The sequence below is a fragment of the Lynx rufus genome, unplaced genomic scaffold, assembly GCF_022079265.1.
Source record: "Lynx rufus isolate CCGP_SWC_20201006 ecotype Redwood Valley unplaced genomic scaffold, mLynRuf1.p SCAF_6, whole genome shotgun sequence".
NCBI lineage: Eukaryota > Metazoa > Chordata > Mammalia > Carnivora > Felidae > Lynx > Lynx rufus.
The window spans coordinates 15,520,854-15,541,722 of record NW_025814878.1 but is presented as its reverse complement, the minus strand read 5'-3'; the positions used below and the strand labels follow the sequence as shown (position 1 = coordinate 15,541,722).

The window sequence follows — 20,869 nt, the reverse complement described above, 5'->3', positions numbered from 1 at the left end:
AATGTTGACATTCAAACTTTAAGTTTTCCCTTAGATTTATTCTTATGTTTCAAAAAATATAACCTGGCTTTCCTGCCTTTAAAAGCCTGGAAGATGGCAGAAAGTATTTGAAAGGGTTTAAAATGCTCTGTATAAACCTGAGGAACACATAAGTTTCCTCCCCATACAACTTCCTCACTTCCTGCCCAGTCCATCCCCCACTAGCCCCTCAATGCAGTCGTGCACACAAGCACACACACTTGGTGTAAGAATCTGCATACTGGGGGTGCCTGGGTGGCTCGGTCAGTTAAGCGTCTGACTTCGGCCCAGGTCATGATCTCGCGGTCTGTGAGTTCGAGCCCCGCGTCGGGCTCTGTGCTGACTGCTCAGAGCCTGGAGCCTGTTTCAGATTCTGTGTCTCCCTCTCTCTCTGCCCCTCCCCTGTTCATGCTCTGTCTCTCTCTGTCTCAAAAATAAATAAACGTTAAAAAAAAAATTAAAAAAAAAAGAATCTGCATACTGGCAGGACTATTCCATATTCTTCATATATTCTGGTCTCAAGTGAAACAAAGATTGGGGGAATTATATTTTCCAGAATGAGAATGTCACCTCTTAGATCTTTAAGAAGATAAATAACTCAGATAAATAACATTGCATCAGATTGCCGAAATTTGTTCACTGTGTATACTTGAATCACCCGAATGCAAATTGATTATTTGGGAGCTCTTGCTTGATTCCAGTATTCCTATATATTACTTCCATAAGCATATGTAAAAAAAGTATTAGCAGAGCCTGCAAAAGCCTGTGTCAACTTCATTCTGGAGATTTTTTAACAGCAACTCTTAGCTTCTACTCCGCTTTGTACTCATGGCATTGTTTTTCTCTTCCTGATTTCTCCCCACTCTGAGGACAGGTCTAGTGAGTTGAAGACAGAAAGGCAGCCACTCCATTGGACAACATGCAGTTCACTGGTAATTTTGATAGGGCTAGTTGGGTAGAGGAGTGAATTTGGAAACTGAGTGAAAGTGGGTTCAGTAGTGAGTGGGAGATGAGGTTGTGCACTACTCATTGGAAAATTTTGTCAAGAAGAGAAAAAGGATGGTAGGTAGCAGCAAATGTCAATTCAAGGTAGGGATGAAAGAGTATATAAGGGTAGCAGATCCTTCAACATTTGTATTCTGAGAATGGTCTTATTGAGTCAGGGGAGTGTTAAATGCAGCATAAGGGTTTTTAAAGAAATCTTTGGGAAGAATTTGCCTTTGGTAGGAGGGAGGAATTCCTTGGTAAGGAAGGGAGAAGAAGACAATCTGGCAGATGGAAGGACCTTTATTGATTTGGTGGTGGGAAGATGAAGGAATTCGAATCTGGTGGTTTCTAGTTTTTCAATGAAGTGTGAGATCGAGTTAAATGATATAAGGCAGGGAGGGAAACTTACTTAGGTTTGGGAGAAAGAAGGCAGTAGTAAATTGCCTTGGGGTCTGGGAAGCAAGTTTATTAGGGAATGTTGTGTGGTTGCCAGCAGTTGGACATTTGAGGTCTGAAGTTAAATATTTAAAGTAAAATTAGTCTGTCTGTTGAATGATTTTCTCCAGCTGTATTCATGCACAGCTGCTCAGGTCCAGAGAAGGCAAGTAATTGAGCTGATCTGTGCTTGGGTTTTGCCAGGAGTGAGAGGGAAGCAAGGCAGATGAGATTGTTTGTAATGATTATAATGATGGACCTTGGACTCAAATTTAGACAGATTCATCAGAAAGATTTTAAAATCTCAGTCATGCAAGTATACTTCCATATTAAGAACTCAGGCTTAAAATCCGACCATCTGGGTTCAAATTCCATTTCTACTACTTACCATGAGACCTTGAGCAAGTTCTCTAAATGCTCTCTGCCCTACTTCCTTCATTTGTAAATGGAGATACTATTGGCACCTAATTCATAGAATTTTTATTGAGTTAACACAAAGAAAGAGTTTGGAAGAGCACCTGGAACAGGCTGGACACTCAAATAATAGGCTATTATTGTAATTAATGTCATGTGTCCCGACCTAGTGTGTCATCTTTGACTATGCACAGCCAAGAAGAACTATTTCTCTTTTTGTGATTATCTGAACAATATGGGTTGTTCTTTTTCTTACATTTGTATTTTTAATTAACTGACTCACCTTTAATTTTTTTCTCTTGTATGTCTCTAAAATTGCAATTTAAATGAAATGACACATGGCAAAACTCACAAAATCCAGTTTCAAGCATAAAATTGAATAGATAAGTAACACATAAAGGTGTTTGGCTAAGCGTCAGTTTTGGGGTAAGCAGGATGCCTTCTCATCATCTTTTAAGGTTTTATGGAAGAAATGAGGCCACTCTAATTAGGACAAATGGGTTTTAAAAAGTGTCTTCCCCAGATTAGTCTATTGCCCGGAAATCAGTATCTTATCAGTCTATCAAAATTACATGTGTTTTGCCGTTAGTTCATTGTCTCCTATATCGGACCATGTCGTTTCACAGCATTTTTGTGTTCTTTTCATTGGTGTACAATCTCATTTGTGTTTTACTTTCTGTGGCTCATCGGAACATGTTATGAATAATAATGGGTATAAACATATATCACTTATTAACCTTACTGGTTTACTGTCTCCTCAAAGTCCATAAAATACAGAGAGCACATGTTATCGTAGCTGTGACACTTTCAGAGGGAAGGGGTGGGTACTCTTTTAAAAAGTCTACAGAATAGCAAGTACAAACTAGAACTGACCAGGGCATTAAAGGATGATTTTAAAAACCAGGTAATGGAGATCTAATACACAGCACAGTGATTACAGACAATATTATTGCTTTAATATTCAAGTTTTAAACTTCAAAGTTTCTAGGAAACTGGATTTTAAATATTGTCACCACACAAAAGACATGATAATTATGGATAGAGGTGTTAGCTAACACAACTGTGGTAATCCTACTGCAGTGTATATGTGTATCAGACCAACATGTTGTACACCTGAAACTTATACAGTGTTATATCACAGTTAAAAAAATAAAAACAACAATTTAAATAAATAAATAATGGGTAAAATCTTGACTCTCATACAAATATGAAAAGAGCATGTGTCAAAGATTTCATTTATCTCACTAATAAGGGAATGGGGAGAAGTTATAACAGGTTCCAAGGGGAATACTAAGAACTGCATCCTTAGTCAAACAAGGGATGCTAAAATGAGTGTACCAATAGGTGCAAAGCTGACAAACTGGTCAATATCCACAGGACAATAATCAGTTGCATCCCAGTGGACACAATTTGCATTTCTATGGACAAGAGCATTTGCACTGCTATCATTTTCTTCAGTTTGCAGAGTTTAAAATAGTTCAGGGACAATTTAAGCTTCATAGGACACCCACTGATTTTTTGGCCCCATCAGAGGCCTTCCCAGTTTTTCCCCACACAAGCAATCCTGGCATGGCTCGGCACCCAGGTGACACGTCACATGTTCTCTAGCACGTGCTTCATGTGATTTTGGACTTACCTGTTCACTGCTGCTTTGTTAGATTTGTTTACAGTTTATCAAGCTGTACGATGTTAGGTTCTACTCCTCTTTCAGATTTGAAGTTGGCCAGAATCGAAACTGTTGTGTTTTGGAGGCAAAATATGCTACTTTCATTCTGTTTTGGTTGCCTACCCTGGGAGGACTTGGAAGCATTTGGGCTGGATAAGCTGAGCGATCTGCAGCTGTTCAAATACTTAGAGCCTTTGGGTTGATTGTGGATTTTGCTTTAAAAACCTCCCCCCACTGAAAAAAAAAAAAAAGAAAGAAAGAAAGAAAGAAAAAGAAAATCCAACAGCCAACTGCATCTACTACTTTTTTTTTTTTTTTTAACTGTTGTTTGGTAAGCTGCAGTTATACTTTTGTAACCAGAGGCTGTGTTTATTTTCAGCGTTGGCAGTTCTGCCTAATGAATCAACTGGTACTGAATTCACAAAGGGAGATGCCGTTTCCCTCCCTCCATCTGTTTGCCAAATGTGTGTGTTCCCTCAGCTCCTAGTAGTGGTTTCACTAAGAAGAGCCATTAGCAAGCAAGTCTTCTCATTGAATTCTCAGCCGCTGCCACGCTGCCTGATGGTATTTTCCCTTCCTGGTTCTGTAGGAGCTGTTTGCCAAAGCTCCACGTTTGTGATTCTAGAGAAAGAGTACTTACATTTGTTAAGTATGAAGTTTGGCTCTGCGTTATTCAGAGCTTTAGTTTGGTTATTGAGCTTTGATTTGGTCCTTCACGATGAGATGTCTGCCTCTGGACAGTAGGGTTGCCGTGGGGATTTAAATTACTCAGTAGAGACAGGGGTTATGGGAATACTGGTAGGCTGGCTAACCCTGGAAGCTCCTGATGAATTGTTTTTGAATTACACTCTATTTCCAGCAAATCCTTCTTTAGTTCTTGTTCATGGTAAGAAGGAAGTTATTCTATCAACAAAATTTGGAGGTAGAAGTGTCTTTATTTTTTGTTTTTTGTTTTTTTACTTTTATTCATGCATTAGAAGCTCTTTAGGTTACTTAGGTTAAGTTACTTCTTATACATGAATGTGCATATCAGCTACATGAGGGATTTTGTTAGGATGAAAATTCTAGTTCAACAGAAGGAATGGGGGTCTGAGATTTTGATCAGGAAACTTTTTCTTTTTTTCTTTTTTTTTTTTTAATATATGGTCTGAGATTTTGTATGGCTCTCAAGCTGTGGGCCACACTGTGAACAGTAAAATTTATAGGTCAGACAGCTTCGGTACTCTCTCCGTGGTCTTTGGAGCAACTTAGAGAGTAAGATGGTGGAATGTTTTGCTTGGTGCTCAGTAGCAGAATACAAAGTAGAAACATTCCACCTCTGCTTTGGTATCAAGTACCAGGTAGGGGAACTAGCCAACTTTCCAGCTCTTGCTAAGATAGACCTTCACATTTTAGGTATTTTATTTTGTGTGAGTTTTTGGAATTCCCAGGACATTTTACATACCCAGTTCCATATCTACACTTTAAATGGTCTCAAAGCAAATTCTGAGTTCTCGGGGGTTCTGTTTATGCATGTGTAACAGTGATTATGTCCTTTTCCTAGTGACATATCCCACTTTTTGATATATTACATAGATTAAAAAAATAATCTCTCTTCAGTTTCATTGTATGAATATTTTAATACCACTCTCTCTTGTGTACTGGGCCATTTCATTTAGCTTACTAAACAGTTTGGTAAGAACTGAGTGTTGTCTAAGAAGTCTTTGGAGTACTATTAAACGTTATTACTCTATTCTGACCTAGAAAAGGGACAGTAAACTATCTTTAAATATAAGGACACTGAAGTTAAGAGCTGTTCACCTCTCTCTCTCTCACACACACACACACGTACACAAAGAACCTAATTATGTGGACCTAGTCTACCCTCATCTTATTCCCAAAAGACATCTAATCTGTGAATTAGTTTTGGAATTACAGAAAGAAGAAAACTATAAAACTTTCTTCTAAAGTGAAGACGAAGCATCATGAGAAAAACTGTTCAATGCCTATAAGAAAAATACTGGTTAGCTGATGGAGGCTGATGGCTGAGAGAGGAGAAAGAAGTCACACTGGCAAGAGAGATTCACACATTAGGGGCGTAGAGAATCCAGATATACATGAAGAGGGTGCTGTAAGGTTTCCTTTCTTAGGTTTCCTTTCAGAGGGTCTGTGAATTACACTGACAAAAGACAGATTATCAAGAGAAGAGCATTTGTTTATGCCTGCTGTGCATGTACAGTGATGTGTAACTCAAAAGGATGGTTGGAATTTGGGGCTTATATAGCCAACTTTAGCAGTGGAAGGAAATTGGGGAGAAAGGCTCCTTTGTGAGGAACCAATAGGTTTCTTTAGGAGAGATAAATGGGCTTTTGGGGGGGAAAACGTGTGATAAGAAAGTTTGTGATGATGTTTGTTTATGCAGGTGCAGGTGGTTTTTCTGTCTTCTTCATAGCCGTGAAACTCCCCCAGAGAGAGGATTTATGGTAGCCCTCTTTCCCAGAAGTTGCTGCGTTCAGTCCGATAAAGGAAGCTCCAAAAAGGCTCCTTTCTGTATCTGTTCAATCTCAGATGTCTTTAGCTTAAAATGATCTTTATGTCAGCTCTAGGGTTCTGAGTGAATCCCCACAGGGGAAAAGGGCTAATTTACACCAAGGAAGGAGAGACTCAAGGTTAAAGAGGAGGGCGCCTCACTTGATTGTGAGGTGAACATGTTATTCAGAGTTAAACACTTCATTTCTCTGTTCTTTGGAAATTTGATTAGGACTTCTAAAGTTTAGCAACTCTTTACAGCACTTCTGCTCTCCGAGGATTTATTCTGAATGAGGATCTATATCTGCCTAACACAAGTAGAATTATTCTGGAAACTGCATTGATCCAGCCGGCTACATCAAGCCTGCGGCCCCAGGGTCACACACTTCATATCTAGGTTTAATTTTTAGTTGTAATTCTTTTCAAAATAGATAAAACAAAATTCTTTACTCATATTTTTACAACGTCACTGCTCACATAAAAATATCTTATTGTTTCAAATGGTAAGTAATAATTGGACATTGGGTTTCAGAATGAGCCGTCATGGGGATAATTTTGCGTGATTTTGAAAACTTAGAATAAAAATTCCATTTGCATATGTTCTATGGGACATACATTATTTTTTTTATCCCCCAGCCATCAAACACAGACAACCTGTTGGGATCATCCTAAAATGACTGAACTCTTCCAGTCCCTTGGTGAGTGCTATTTTATTTAATTAGCCAAAACAACCGATAGTTGTATATTCTTAAAAGGGAAGTAACCACCAGTTTTTCTTACACAGCATGGTTCGTTTAAAGGATTGTTTCACTGACACAGAAAAACAGTTGAATTTCTGAGGACGATGCAGGAAACAGTTTTTCACCATTCTTGAGGGAACACGTGGTTTGAAGTAGCATGAGGTTGATTTTAAAAGGAAGAACACAGCCTCCTTCCTATTGAGTTATCTTAAACTTCAGCTTTGTTTGAAAACAAAAACAATAACAGCACAGCCACCTTGAATTCACCCTTTAAGTTTCCTTTTAACTCACATTTAATGTAGTTAATCGTACTAAATTAGCTTGCCTACTTGCATTTTGCCAAAGTAGTCATGAAAAGCTAAAATCATTTTAATATAAAAATGTAAGAAGGGGCGCCTGGGTGGCTCAGTCTGTTGAGCATCCAACTTCAGCTCAGGTCATGATCTCAAAGTTTGTGGATTTGAGTACACGACGGGCTGTATACTGACAGCTCAGAGCCTGGAGCCCGCTTCAGATTCTGTGTCTCCCTCTCTCTCTGTCCCTCCCCACCTCATGCTCTGTGTGTCTCTCTCTCTGAAAACTAAATAAAACATCAAAAAAGTAAATTAAAAAATGTAAGGAAACACATGAGATGAGAATCCTGATCTTGTAGATTTCTAGTAGAATATGATGTTGAACTGATTCTCTAGACTGCTTTCTTTGAAAGAGTTTTCTTTTTGGGTAGGTGAGGCAGTGCTGGAGAGGGAAAACGAGGCCCTAAGGCTCTCACACCAACTCATTTCAACATGGGGAGCACCCTTTTTGATTTCTTTAGTTTCATTTCTTTAGGTTTCTCTCATGAGCTTTCATTTGGATGAGTGAGAGCAGCTACAAAGGTTGAACAAAAGAGAGAAAAGCCATGGGTTTCTTTCCTTTGTAAAGTGAGGGTACAAACTTTGATGATTTCTGAGTTTTCTTCCAGTTCTGCTAGTTTCTAATACAGATACTGTGTCTTTAGAAGACAGAAAGAAATTACAATACCTTTCCTTTTTAATTTTTTAAATCAATGTTTATTTTTGAGAGACAGAGAGAGAGAGTGAGCATGAGCAGAGGAGGGGCAGAGAGACAGAGGGAGACACAGAATCCAAAGCAGGTTCCAGACTCCGAGCTATCAGCACAGAGCCCAACATGGGGCTTGAACTCACAAACTGCAAGATCATGACCCGACCTGAAGTCAGACGTTGAGCCACCCAGGCGCCCCTACAATATCTTTTTTTAACTTGATACCAAATCTTTAAGTTTTTTTTTAATTGAAATATAATTGACAAATAACATGATATTAGTTACTGGTATACAATATATTGGTTCAATATTTGTATTGTGAAACTGTTACTACAGTAAGTCTAATTAACATCCATCACCTCACATCATTACATTTTTTATTCTTGTGATAACTCTTAAGATCTCCTCTTTTAGCAACTTTCAAATATACAATACAGTATTATTAACTATAGTTAACCTCTTGTTTCAAAAGATTTGAATATGGACTATAGGATAATTTTAACCATATCTATAAAAGGGTAGAAGAAGCAGATAGATCCGGATGGAAGAAATAAGACTAGCTCTATGAGTAGTGAGAGGGACAGCCTTATTGACAGAAAACTGATTGTCCTTGAGGAAGGTGCCTCTGGAGGAGAATCCCTCCCAGCAGTAGAGAAGGAAGGGCCCTGAGCCTACGGTGTGATGGATTTAAGCCTTCAAAAGTTAACAGGCCATGTTTCGTTTCCCTCATTTCCCTCCTTTTGCTATTGGATAATGCTTTCTTGAAAGCCATGTAGTACTACTTTGGAATGTCTCTCACTATGGTGCTAATGAACATTTAATTATTCTCTTAAATAAATGCTGTGGATTTTGAGAGAAGAGTTTTTAATGAGAACAGACATAATACTTTTCCATCATCTGAAGTAAACAAATACATTCTTGCCATGCAATGTAAGTTAACTAATAAGCATGCTTTTGAATCTGTTCTCTTTCCCATTTCAGCTGACCTGAATAATGTACGTTTCTCTGCCTACCGTACAGCCATCAAAATCCGAAGACTACAAAAAGCTCTATGTTGTGAGTTATTCTACCAAAGTTAATCACTCGGAACTTTGGATTGCATTTGTTGTTTTTTGTGGGTTTTTTTGTGGGGTTTTTTTGTTTCTTGTTTTTTGTTTTTTTGTTTTGAGACAGAGATAAATGAAGATGGGGATGTGTTTGGAGAGTAAATCTGATATTCAGTGTATCACACTCAAGGAATTGGCTCTGTTTCTGTAAATGCTCTACTATTTGCCCCATCAGCATGCATGCACTAGTAAAACAAATGAACATATGCCATTCTCAGTTGGAGAACAAAATTAGCCAAAATACGGGAGTAACGTAAAAAGCTTTTTCAAAAATTATGCTGCCACCCAATTTAAAAGGATTAAGTCAACAAATCAAAGTAGTAGATCATTGCCTTCTTAGTACTTTGTATTCATTTGTAAGTATAGGATTCGAGGGGTGCCTGGGGGCTTAGTTGGTTAAACATCCAACTCTTGATTGAGGCTAAGGTCATGACATCACTGTTTGCGAGTTCAAGCCCTGCATCAGGCTCTGCGCTGACAGTGCAAAGCCTGCTTGGGATTCTTTCTCTTTCCCTCTCTGCCCCTCCACCACTCGTGCACGCATGCTTTCTCTCTCTCTCTCTCTCTCTCTCTCTTTTTTCTCTCTCTTTCTGTGTCTCTCTCAAAAAGTAAACTAAAAAATAAAAAATTAAAACAGTGTTTCTTCTGCAAGTATGGGATTTTAAACAGTTTGATTCAATGCAATCACATAATATAGAAATACTAAAAAATAACATTCTTGATCCAAATTTGAACTGGCACCTAGAAAATTAGATAAAATTCTCTATTTAAATATGTCTTGAGACAATTAGTATTAGCAACATGAACTTTTCCCACAGGGAGTTTGTTCAGAGTAATATTCTGTGATAGCCATTTTACTAAAGGGTTATTCCTACCCCCAACACACATACCCAAACAACCTAAATTTAAATAGAAATATGAGTACTTGTAATAATAAAGTATAGATTTAATCTATCTAAATTCTCTTTGTGGTTGTAGTTTTGATGATTGAGTTTATTTAAAGAACATGTAGGGCGCCTGGGTGGCTCAGTTGGTTAAGGGTCCGACTTCGGCTCAGGTCATGATCTCGCAGTTTGTGAGTTCAAGCCCCACGTCGGGCTCTGTGCTGACAGCTCAGAGCCTGGAGCCTGCATTGGATTCTATGTCTCCCTCTCTCTCTGCCCCTACCCCGCTCATGCTCTGTCTCTCTCTGTCTCAAAATAACAAAACATTAAAGAACGTGTAGACTTTGTCAGATAGTTAATGAGAAGTGACCTTTGTCTATATTTTTAAGGCAGAGTAATTTGAATAATTCCAAATATTCTTGTTTGCTACTTTTTGTTAATAATTGTTTTCTGTCTAGGCAGTTCAGTGAAGCTTTGAATATTACTCTTTGCAAAATGAGATATGAAAGTTAAAAACTCTTTAAAAGTCAGTAGAAATTAGAATTACATTTTGAGCTGGTAACATGAAGAGAGGTGAGGAAAGAGAAGTATAGAATCATTCAGAAAAAAAGAACACAAAAAAAACCCCCACAGCAATGCAAAGCTTTAAAGTAGGGAAAACTTGGGCACCTGGGTGCCTCAGTCAGTTAAGCATGTGACTTTCGATTTGGCTCAGGTCACGATCTCACGGTTTGCGAGATCGAGCCCCGAGTTGAGCACCATGCTGACAACATGGAGCCTATTTGGGATTCTCTCTCTCTCTCTCTCTCTCTCTCTCTCTCTCTCTCTCTCCCCCTCTCTCTCTCTCTCTCTCTCTTTCTCTGCCCCTCCCTGTGCAAATTCTCTCTCTCAAAATAAATAAACTTTAAAAACTTAAATGAATAAAATAAGGAAAACTTAAGTGATGTGTGGAAAAGAAGTCTCAAGGGCTAAAAACACACCTCCAGATTCATGGATGAAAGAAAACCCGAGGTGATTTTGATGCCCATAATCCACAGAGCCCCAGATAATGGAAGCAAGTGGTGCAGAATCACCAGTACAAAAAAAGCAAAGCCAACACACCCTGGCCAGTGATCTGTATGTTGAGCCAGAGGGGAATAGGAAGTGAATTAGGAACACACAGAAGGGACGTTCAGTGAGCTCAGTGAGTCCATGGTGACAGCAGTTTTGAAAGGGCCTCAGCTGCATGCCCAGTATCCAGCTGACGGATCTGGAAGGTCTTCTCAGGCCTGATGAGCTATAAAATGAGGACAAATGACTCAGGGGCAAAATCTCCGTTGACCAAAGACTGCTTTTTGTCATGATGAACGTGGTCCGAGTTTTCAGTAGTACTTCTGGCTGGATAAACGTACCAGCACATTTGGTGTTTTCCTCTGTTGGTTCTTTTGAATTCTCAGGAAAAAACTCCCTCCTACAGTTCATTCCTTCAAATCTGAGAAGAGCAGAAGAGGAATACCTCCTGCTTCTAAACTACATGACATTTAGAAATGTGCACTTAGAAAAGTGCCAGATTGCGTTGGATTATAAATATTCGAGCTGATGTGTTTGGAGCCACCTGGCCTCACTTTCCCCACTGCCTCTGCCCCCACTGCTCTCCAGCCCGGGGCCTTTACACCACTTGTCAGCTCACCTGTTTATGATTAATCTGTTCCTCCTTCTCCTGTCCTTTCTGTTCACTTGAAATGCCTTGACCCTTCCTCTGCAGTGGTCTGCAACCCTTTATTCCTCCAGACACTGTTAAAAATTTACTTCTTTTGGAAACGTTTACAAGCTAATCCCACCTGCCTCCAATTTCTCCAGAACTTTATGATTGCCTATAAGGACTGTTTCTCACCTAAGCACCATATGCTTGCCTTTGTGTAAGAGATAATGTTAAAAGGATTGTCCCGCCCCTGCTGTCTATGGCTTCAGGTCAGGGGTCCTCCCATTTTGTGTAAACCACCACCCAGCATAAGGACCTAATGTAGAGGGCGTGCTGTCACTGCTCGGTCACTGTTCATTCATTTGTTGGGCTCCACAATTGTGTAGGAGCTAAGACCATGTAAAGAGACTTGGTTCCCACACTCGAGGAACCTACATTCAGAGATAGCATGTTACATACGGATACACGCTTTCAGCAGATTCTTGTTGCCCTCAGAATGGAATGGTCTTTACCTTGGCCTGTTATTCTGTCCCCTCCATTCACTATGCACCACAGAAGACTCCTGCCATCAGCTCTAGTGGTTGACTGGAATGGCCAGCCCTGTATTCTGTTCTTCCTGCCTGGAGACCCCTTGTCTTAGCTCTCAATGTTATTCTTGTCCCACGTCAGGTACCTTCTCTTCCTTTGGCTTCCAGCCTATTGCCTATCTTTAATGGGGCTTTCAATGATTATTTCATTCTAAAGTAGGTCACTCCTGATATTCTGTTGCTTAGATTCAGTTCTTTCCTTGTGTGGCACTTGTCATAATTCTTGATATTCTATTTATTAACTTACTTACTGCCTGTCTCTCTAAATGAGCTAAATTTTCATGTGAGGGATGAGTCTGTTTTCTTCTCCACCTCCAGCCTCATTCAACTTCTGGCACAGAGCAGTCTCCTAGGATATACAGAATGAATGATTTGAGTATAAAAGTTATAGGAGTAGGGGTGCCTGGGTGGCCCAGTTGATTAGGCGTCTGACTCTTGATTTGGGCTCAGGTCATGATCTCATGGTTCATGGGATTGAGCCCCAAGTCAGGCTCTGCGCTGACACTGTGGAACCCGCTTCGGGTTCTCTCTCTCTCCCTCTCTCTCTGCTCCTCCCCCATGCACGTGCTGTTTCTCTCTCTCAAATAAATAAACTTTTAAAAATAATAAAAATATAAGAGTTACAAGAGTACACCAGAAAGCTGGTGTAAGAGGATTTATGGCAGCACTTCTTACTGTTAAAATTTGTTTAATTTTGGCATATTCCTAAATGTGATACGATATTGCAGCAAACATCAGCAGTGTGATGACCCTCGGGACTGTAAAGTTGAATGAACAAAAACAAGTGGAGAAGAATATAGTACAGTTTGATTCTATTTATTTATAGTTCGAAATAATGAAAAAATAAATGCTGCATGATTTGGGGATACATATACTGAAAGCAAAATGCAAAGATTAGCTGTTCTCCCTGTGATCACGAGGGGAGGCAATTAAGGACATTTTCCAAGGCATTTTCAAGATACCAGTAACAGTCTCTTTCTTTAGCTGTGTAACGGATTAACGGGGATTGGTTCTACTATTCTTCTTTAGGCCAAACGTGTATTATACATATTCTTTTGTATTCTTAGTTAAATTTTTTTTGTAATAGGCAGTAACAGAGAAGCCAAAGGAAAGTGGTGTCAGAAGAGGGAGAGATACCCTTTGTCATGATGAACAAGGCAGACTTCCTTGACTAGCAAGCATATAAGCCAGGCCTTAGAAGCCACACAGGATTTAGGCTCGTGGCTATTTATCAGGGGTAGGGAGGAAGGGACTTATATGCATAAGCATCAAAGGTGTGGATGGAGTTTAGGGAACATAATGGAGTCTAAATGGAATAGGTTATGAGCTATCCATTCAGTATTTGGAAATGTCCTTAAAGTCAGTTTGGGTCCACATGGAAGGTCACTTTTTTTCATGAAACGTTTTCTGATTCCTTTGGTTGTTTGTTCCTCATGTTTTCAAAATGTTACATTTAATGTTTGTTTTTTATAGAGTAGGGTGCTGTCAGACCATTTTCTGTTTTGTGGGACCTGGGAGATAGGCCCAGATTAGATAACATCTAAGGCAGAAGGAAGGATCAAGTGAACAGGGACAAGTACATAGTTCAGGCAAAAGATCATGGGTGCTGAACCAGCAGGTGGTGGTAGCAAGAGAGAAGAGGGAGAAGAGGGATTTGTAAGGAGGAGGGAAAACTAATGACTGGGGGGATTTGCTAGTTGATAACTGGCAGAGGGTGAAAGGGAGAGGGTGTCAGGGCATTTCAGGGTTTGCAGAGTCATGGTCTATAGAAGGTACTGACACCATTACTGGATTTCAGTGTAACAGGAACTCAAGACCTTTATTTGCAACATACTGAGATGGAGGTCCCCGAAAGAGAATAGTATAGCTCTAATTGGGAGCAGAACAGCAGGCGTGTGGGTCAGGAGTTTAGGTAGGAGATCAGGATGGAAACCAGAGTGTGGAGCCATCCAGAGAGAAGGCAGTAACTGAAGTAATGAAAAGTAAGTGAGGGTATCAGGGTTACAGAGTGAAGCAGCAGATACAAGTCCTTGAGTGCCACCTGTCCTTCTGAGATATCTGAGGAAGAGAGGGTAGGAGAGGTGCGAAGAAGGAATGGTCAGGTGCCTGGGTGACTCAGACAGTTAAGCATCTGAGTCTTGATTTCAGCTCAGGTCATGATCTCATGTTAATGAGTTCAAACCGTGCATCAGGCTCTGCGCTTGGGATTCTCTGTCTCTCTCTCGTGTTCTGTCTCTCTCTTTCTCTCTGTCCCTGCCCCTTCCCTGCTTGTGCATGCTCTCTCTCTCAGAATAAATAAATAAACTTAAAAAGAAAGAAGGAATGGTCAAAGATTCCAAGAACACAGGAAGAGTTACGGAAGCCCAAGGTCAGGTGCTGAACTGTGTGTTTTTGAAGAACAGAAGTATGATCCATTTCCATTCAATCCCCTGTGCCTCATATGGGAGATTAAAAAAAAAAAAAAAGTCTGAAAGTTGGTTAGAAAATGATTCTGCTGTTTGTTTTATTTGCCACATGACTGAGCTGTCATTTGTCTCCCTTGGAAAAGAGAAAATCATAATTTTGTGCGATTTAAATGTAGTCAGTTTTTTAAAGGAACCTAAGTGTGACACATTTCAGGAAGATGTATGGCCTGGCTTAGGCACTAAGGCAAAGTGTCAAAGTAAATCACTAAAAATTGAAGACATGATAGTCTGTGGGATGTGGCACATTACTGTCACAGCTACAAAGTGTGTTACAAAGGAGGCTTTTCCAGAAGAAATGCAAAGGCAGCACGATCCAGGAAGTGGTCTTTTGGAATTTGGTCTAGTGTCACTTTATTGCCATGTGTGGATACAATAGCAGTGCTGAGTTGCTGGCATAATTAGTGTTGGAATTGAGAAAACTCAGAGCACTTTGGCAGTGTTTGAATATATTTATTTGTATCTGTGTGAAATTATAGTTCTGTAGCTGCCGTCATTCAGCACTTCTCTTTGTCAGATACTATGAAGAATGAATTTGAATTTTGCTCCTGCCCTCTGGAAGTTTGTAATTGAAAATAGTGTATATTGCCAAAAAGTGGGATGAAAATGATATTGAAGATTCTAGATGGTTCTTAGTCTTCTTTCTGATACCGTCTCTCACTAACTCATGTAAAGCTTACATAAGTTATTTTTATAATTAGTTGACATTTTACCAATAATATATTTGACATTGGAAACAAATGGATTGACCTACTATCCAGGCTTATGAGTTTTATATTTGTTCTTTCTATCTCTCTTTTTTTTTATAAAGTTTTCCCTGTTGAGTTGTTTTAGAAATCATTTTAATCTGTCTAGTTCTAAAGCAGTTCCTTTCCATTGTAGATAACCTGAAAAAAATAAATGATTCTATGTAGTGTTTAGGCAGCTAGAGTGGACACATTTCATGTCTTTAAAAACTCAAAATTAGTAGTTATCCAATGGTTAAAAATAGATAAATACGAAGGAAGCTATTCATTCATTTTATTTAACTGTCAAAATATGTCATTGTATTTTTTAAGGTAGTAGTTTTGTGTCAGGCAAAGAGGAAATAGATGGTTATGTTAAAATAAAAAGTTTCCCTAAGCTGATTTCTTTTAATATTAAAAAGTTCAATATGGAGATAGGGAAAACATTCTTTAAAGCCGGAATTTCAGTGAGCAGTCCTTAAATTCATGTGGATTCTGTAATTTTCCAAACCCATTTCTTCAGATTTAGAAGTCATTTCTGTACTCAATAAATGTACAGGACATGGTAATTTGATAATCTCCTGTTTCCCTGTTCCCGGTTTGCTAATGGAATGACTAGAAGTTGATTAAAAAGAAAGATTAGGTAAGTTTTCTTCTTTTTTGTCTAAAACTCTTCCTCCTGGCCTGTGAGCGTCTCCCGTAGGGCACACGTGCCAGCCCTTCAAGTGCCACGTATCTGCCACACCATAACCACGTGCCACCCACGTGTAAGCCACTTACCATCCACACTGCTGTTGTCATTTTAGAGCCCCACCCCCCCAGACTTCCTTGAATTCTTGTCTTTTCCCAAGAAGTTCTGTCTTCCTGGAATTCTTTCCTTGCTTTACATGGTCTCTTGCATCTTATCCTTTAAGGCCCATTTCAAATCCCCACCTCCCAGGGGAGCATTTTCCAGGCTCCTTCTACTCCCTTATGGTAGTAGCTCTCATAGAAATCTATGTATCCTTCACCTATTGTATTTTCACTCCTTAGTAGTATGCTTACTCTCCTTCTCTGACTGGCCATCTTTGAGAGCAGGGTCTCCAGCTTGTTCTTGTGTGCCCTGCTCTAGCCTGCTCTACCCTGCTCTAGCACCGGCCAGTCCCACCATAGATGTTCTGCACATCAAATGTAGAAGTGGGAGCAAATACATGGAGACCCATGGATGTGGGCCTGTACTGTGGACCTCTGCAAATCTCATGTAGCTACAGTGGCCTATATGCCAAAGCATCAAAGGAAGCAAACCAGGTTAGGATCAGATTGGGAGGGCATCCTAGATCAGGTTTGATTCAGCAGGAAGTAGAGAACAACTTCTTTAACTGACCATTTTCAGTGAATTTTGTATCCATGATGTGTATGTTTAAAAACAGAATGATGGGGCGCCTGGGTGGCGCAGTCGGTTAAGCGTCCGACTTCAGCCAGGTCACGATCTCGCGGTCCGTGAGTTCGAGCCCCGCGTCAGGCTCTGGGCTGATGGCTCGGAGCCTGGAGCCTGTTTCCGATTCTGTGTCTCCCTCTCTCTCTGCCCCTCCCCCGTTCATGCTCTGTCTCTCTCTGTCCCAAAATAAATAAAAAACGTTGAAAAAAAAATTTAAAAACAGAATGATTAGTTTGGCAGTGATATAAACGATGACTGGGAGGGGGTGAGCAGGTTGGTCTCAGGAGTTAGAAGAGCAGTGTCATATTTTAGATGTTCTACTATTTGGACTAGATTTATTTATGCCTTCCTATATTTATTATTTTTTTATTTTTTTAACGTTTATTTACTTTTGACAGAGAGAGAGAGAGAGAGAGAGAGAGAGAGAGAGAGAGAGCATGAGTGGGGGAGGGGCAGAGGGAGAGGATGACACAGAATCTGAAGTAGGCTCCAGGCTCCGAACTGTCAGCACAGAGCCTGACGCGGGGCTCGAACTCACAGCGTGCGAGATCGTGACCTGAGCCGAAGTTGGGCACTCAACCTACTGAGTCACCCAGACACCCCAGTGCCTTCCTATATTTAAAAGTAGAAAGAGCCTTAAGAGAAAAGAAAAGTCACAAAAGGAAAGTAGGAAGAATTGATATTCCAAAGAGCAAAAAAATGGGATCAGATTGAAAAGTAACAAAGTTTAGGTACAAAAGCATGAAAATAAGAGATGCAGATAAAAGAAGAGTTTAGAAATATAAGAATATCAATGTTATTTATTTCTTTAAAAATTGAGATTAGCTTGAAAGAGTAGATTCTTAAACTGAAGAAGCTAAATACTTAAGATTAGAAATGTTTTTGTTCTAATGTTGTTAGGTTGTATAATGTAATGACTGTGCGTATTCCTTTTTCTCATCTGATTAGTGGATCTCTTAGAGTTGAATACAACAAATGAAGTTTTCAAACAGCACAAACTGAACCAGAATGATCAGCTTCTTAGTGTTCCAGACGTCATCAACTGTCTGACAACAACTTATGATGGCCTTGAACAAATGCATAAGGATCTGGTCAATGTTCCTCTCTGTGTGGATATGTGTCTAAACTGGTTACTCAACGTATATGACACGTAAGTTGGCCTTTTTTCTCTCTAAAATATAATCATCAAATGAAATGTGTTGATAATGCAAAATGTGTAAATTTTGAAGTGAATTTTTTGAAAAGGTACTTCCAAAGTACTTCTCTTAGTGGAAATATACATGTTAATTGCTGTACAAGAATAACTTTCCGGGGCGCCTGGGTGGCTCAGTCGGTTGAGCGTCCGACTTCAGCTCAGGTCACGATCTCACGGTTCGTGAGTTCGAGCCCCGCGCAGGCTCTGGGCTAATGGCTCAGAGCCTGGAACCTGCTTCCGATTCTGTGTCTCGCTCTCTCTCTGCCCCTCCCCCATTCATTCTCTGTCTTTCTCTGTCTCAAAAATAAATAAACATTAAAAAAAAAAATTAAAAAAAAAAAAGAAGAACTTTCCAAAATTTGAGCTCTTAACCAACAGTATAACGAAAAAGAATGTCCACCCATTATTTCAAGATTTTGTTTCAGTTTGTAAATGGTGTCAACTTTGTCATATCATATTTGCTAGGGGAAACCTAATATAAATAAGTCCTATTTTCTTCTTCCAGAATGTCTTTTGGTGTGTCTTTTTTTGAAAGATAAAAATTTATATTTGTTATGAGTTAAAATAATTGACTGGCTCATAAGAATCCACTCTGCAATTTTTGTATGACAACCTAAGAGCAATTTGAATGGCAATTAAAGGGATTTAATTTCTCTTTTGGTATTAGCTTTATTTATTGCAATAGGGGTGATGTGTTTGTATGGTATTTTAAGTAATTTATGCTATAGGACACTCTAATATCTGTAATTTAATTAGATACTCACTGTTACATAAAGAGCACTCTCAACTTCCAGCATAACTCATTCGCCATTAATTTGGCTTTTTTGAATGTGACAGTGCATTTGTGAAATAATCAATTCTAGGAAGACCTGCTGTGGGCTGACATTTCTGAAACATTAGGAATTATTCATTCTTCTGGTAGGGGGTTAAAGTATGCAAAGATGAAATAAGAAAATGAGAACTGTTGTTTTTCTCTCAGACCCTAAAAGTTATTTTCCATTAATTAGCTGCATAAAAATTTGTGTTTCTCATCCTCTTATTTGATTTAGAGAGAAAGAAGATAGATGATAGTTTATAAATCCACACGTTTAGCAGCTGATTGATTCTGTATAAGAAGTAAATGGTGACAACAATAGCTTTAGGGATGATTTGATTAAAATTTTGTTTATCCTTTTGTTTAGAAAACTTTTTCCTCTTTCAATATTCATAAATATAACAACAAAGTTTTTTTTTTTATAAAAAAATAAATAGCTTTTGTGTACTTTAAGACTCTTAAGAAACTCACCAAAGGACAGACAGATAGCATGAATCTCAGTTATAATAATGAACATGGGATTTACTATCTCCCTGTCTGGTATCTTTTAATACATTTTGTGTTATTGTGATTTTTTTATACTTCTAGGGTAAAATATGATTCTTGGCATTAATTCACTATTTAGCTAGTCTTCAATTTTTTAAATCTCCAAAAGAGATATTTTCTATATAGTAAATTCATCCAAAGAGCTGGTCAATGAAATGTTTTAACTACAAAGCCTGTAACTTAATTTGATGGCCTGGGAAGAATGCTAAATTCATACAGTACTTAATTAAGAAGTTCATTAAGTTCTCTAGTGGCAAGGTAGAGGTGCATATTTTGAGTAATGATTTAAAGAAGAATTGGAGAAAATGTTCAATCACCCTCCTCCAGTTCTAACACACTGCATTAGTTTGCTACATCTGCCATAACAAAGAACCATAAACTAGGTAGCTTATAAAAGAAATGTATTTTCTCACAGTTTTGGAGACTAGAAGTCCAAGATCAAGGTGTCAGCAGGGTTTCTTCTGAGGCCTCTCTCCTTGGCTTATAGATGGCTGCCTTCTCTCTGCGTCTTCACATGGTCTTTCTTCTGTGTGTGTTTGTGTTCTAATCTTATAAAAACATCAGTCATACTGGATTGAGGCCTACCCTATGACCTCATTTTAAGTTAATTACCTCTCTAAAGACTGTATCTCCCAAATATAGTCACATTCTGAGGTATTAGGTGGATAGAGCTTCAATACACGAATTTTAGGAGGATATAACTCATAACATATAACACATACATCTGCTGTTTTCACTGGACAGCCCGAAGGGAATAGTGCCACTTAGGTGAGAAGGTAGAATGTGAATGTGAAATGTTGTGATTCCTATTCTAGGGAATCAAATGTTGGCATATTTCCACTTTCCATCATCAAGTGTGGACACATGGAAAATGCTACACTAAAGTACTGTTTCTTATTTAGAAAGATGGTTTCTTGAAATTTTCCATTTTAAAGGAAAAAACGCTTTTAGGATTTATTTTCCTTCCATGCCAAAGAAACGTAGTGAAGATCGTGCTGGGTCCGAATGGTGTATGCATTCAGTCTGGTTTTCTATTTTGGAGAGAAATATCATGAATTAACCTAAGGGCGGGGGAAAACCCCACAAGCACAGTTAATTATATGATGGTAGTCTCAGATGGCCAGAGTTGATTGCCCAAATTTCTCTAACAACTGTGATTTATCAGTTTGTCTAAACAAGAGTTATTAACTCTTTTCAAGTCATTAGTTTTCTTTGAGAATCCAGTGGAACTATGATCTACATTATCCAATGCACTAGGACATTTTGGACCCTAATAAGTCTCTGAACTTTGGAAATGGCACCACGATCTAACCTTTCCATTCATTCAGCTATTTTGATATTCACTCATTAACCATATATTTTTTAACTGCCTTACTTTGTGTAGTGTGATACAGCCAGAACTGATATTTTCAGCTCTTGAAGTATACTCAGGCGGCTCTTGAAATAATGAGTGATACACACCCAGGAGATCAGAGGATTCTGGAAGTAGAAGTACTTTGAGGATCTTCCATTCTGCCCTCTTCATTTTACTGATTAAGAAACTGAACCAGTGAGACAAGACAATTTGTCCATAACCACCAATGCAATATATTAGTGATAGGTAGGGAACTAGTTCTCGGGGTTTTTGATAATAACTTGACTAT

General features: G+C 39.0%; 1 protein-coding gene across 11 annotated transcripts in view; it reads left to right on the top strand.

The window, feature by feature from the left end:
- UTRN (utrophin) overlaps positions 1-20,869 on the top strand; it is a 574,142-nt gene that overhangs the window by 494,695 nt on the left and 58,578 nt on the right. For all 11 annotated transcript variants that reach the window (XM_047102476.1, XM_047102480.1, XM_047102475.1 and 8 more), the window contains 3 exons: positions 6,665-6,726; positions 8,791-8,865; positions 17,620-17,821. In XM_047102476.1, the coding sequence (XP_046958432.1) occupies positions 6,665-6,726; positions 8,791-8,865; positions 17,620-17,821 (339 nt within the window). The remainder of the gene's footprint in view (positions 1-6,664; positions 6,727-8,790; positions 8,866-17,619; positions 17,822-20,869) is intronic.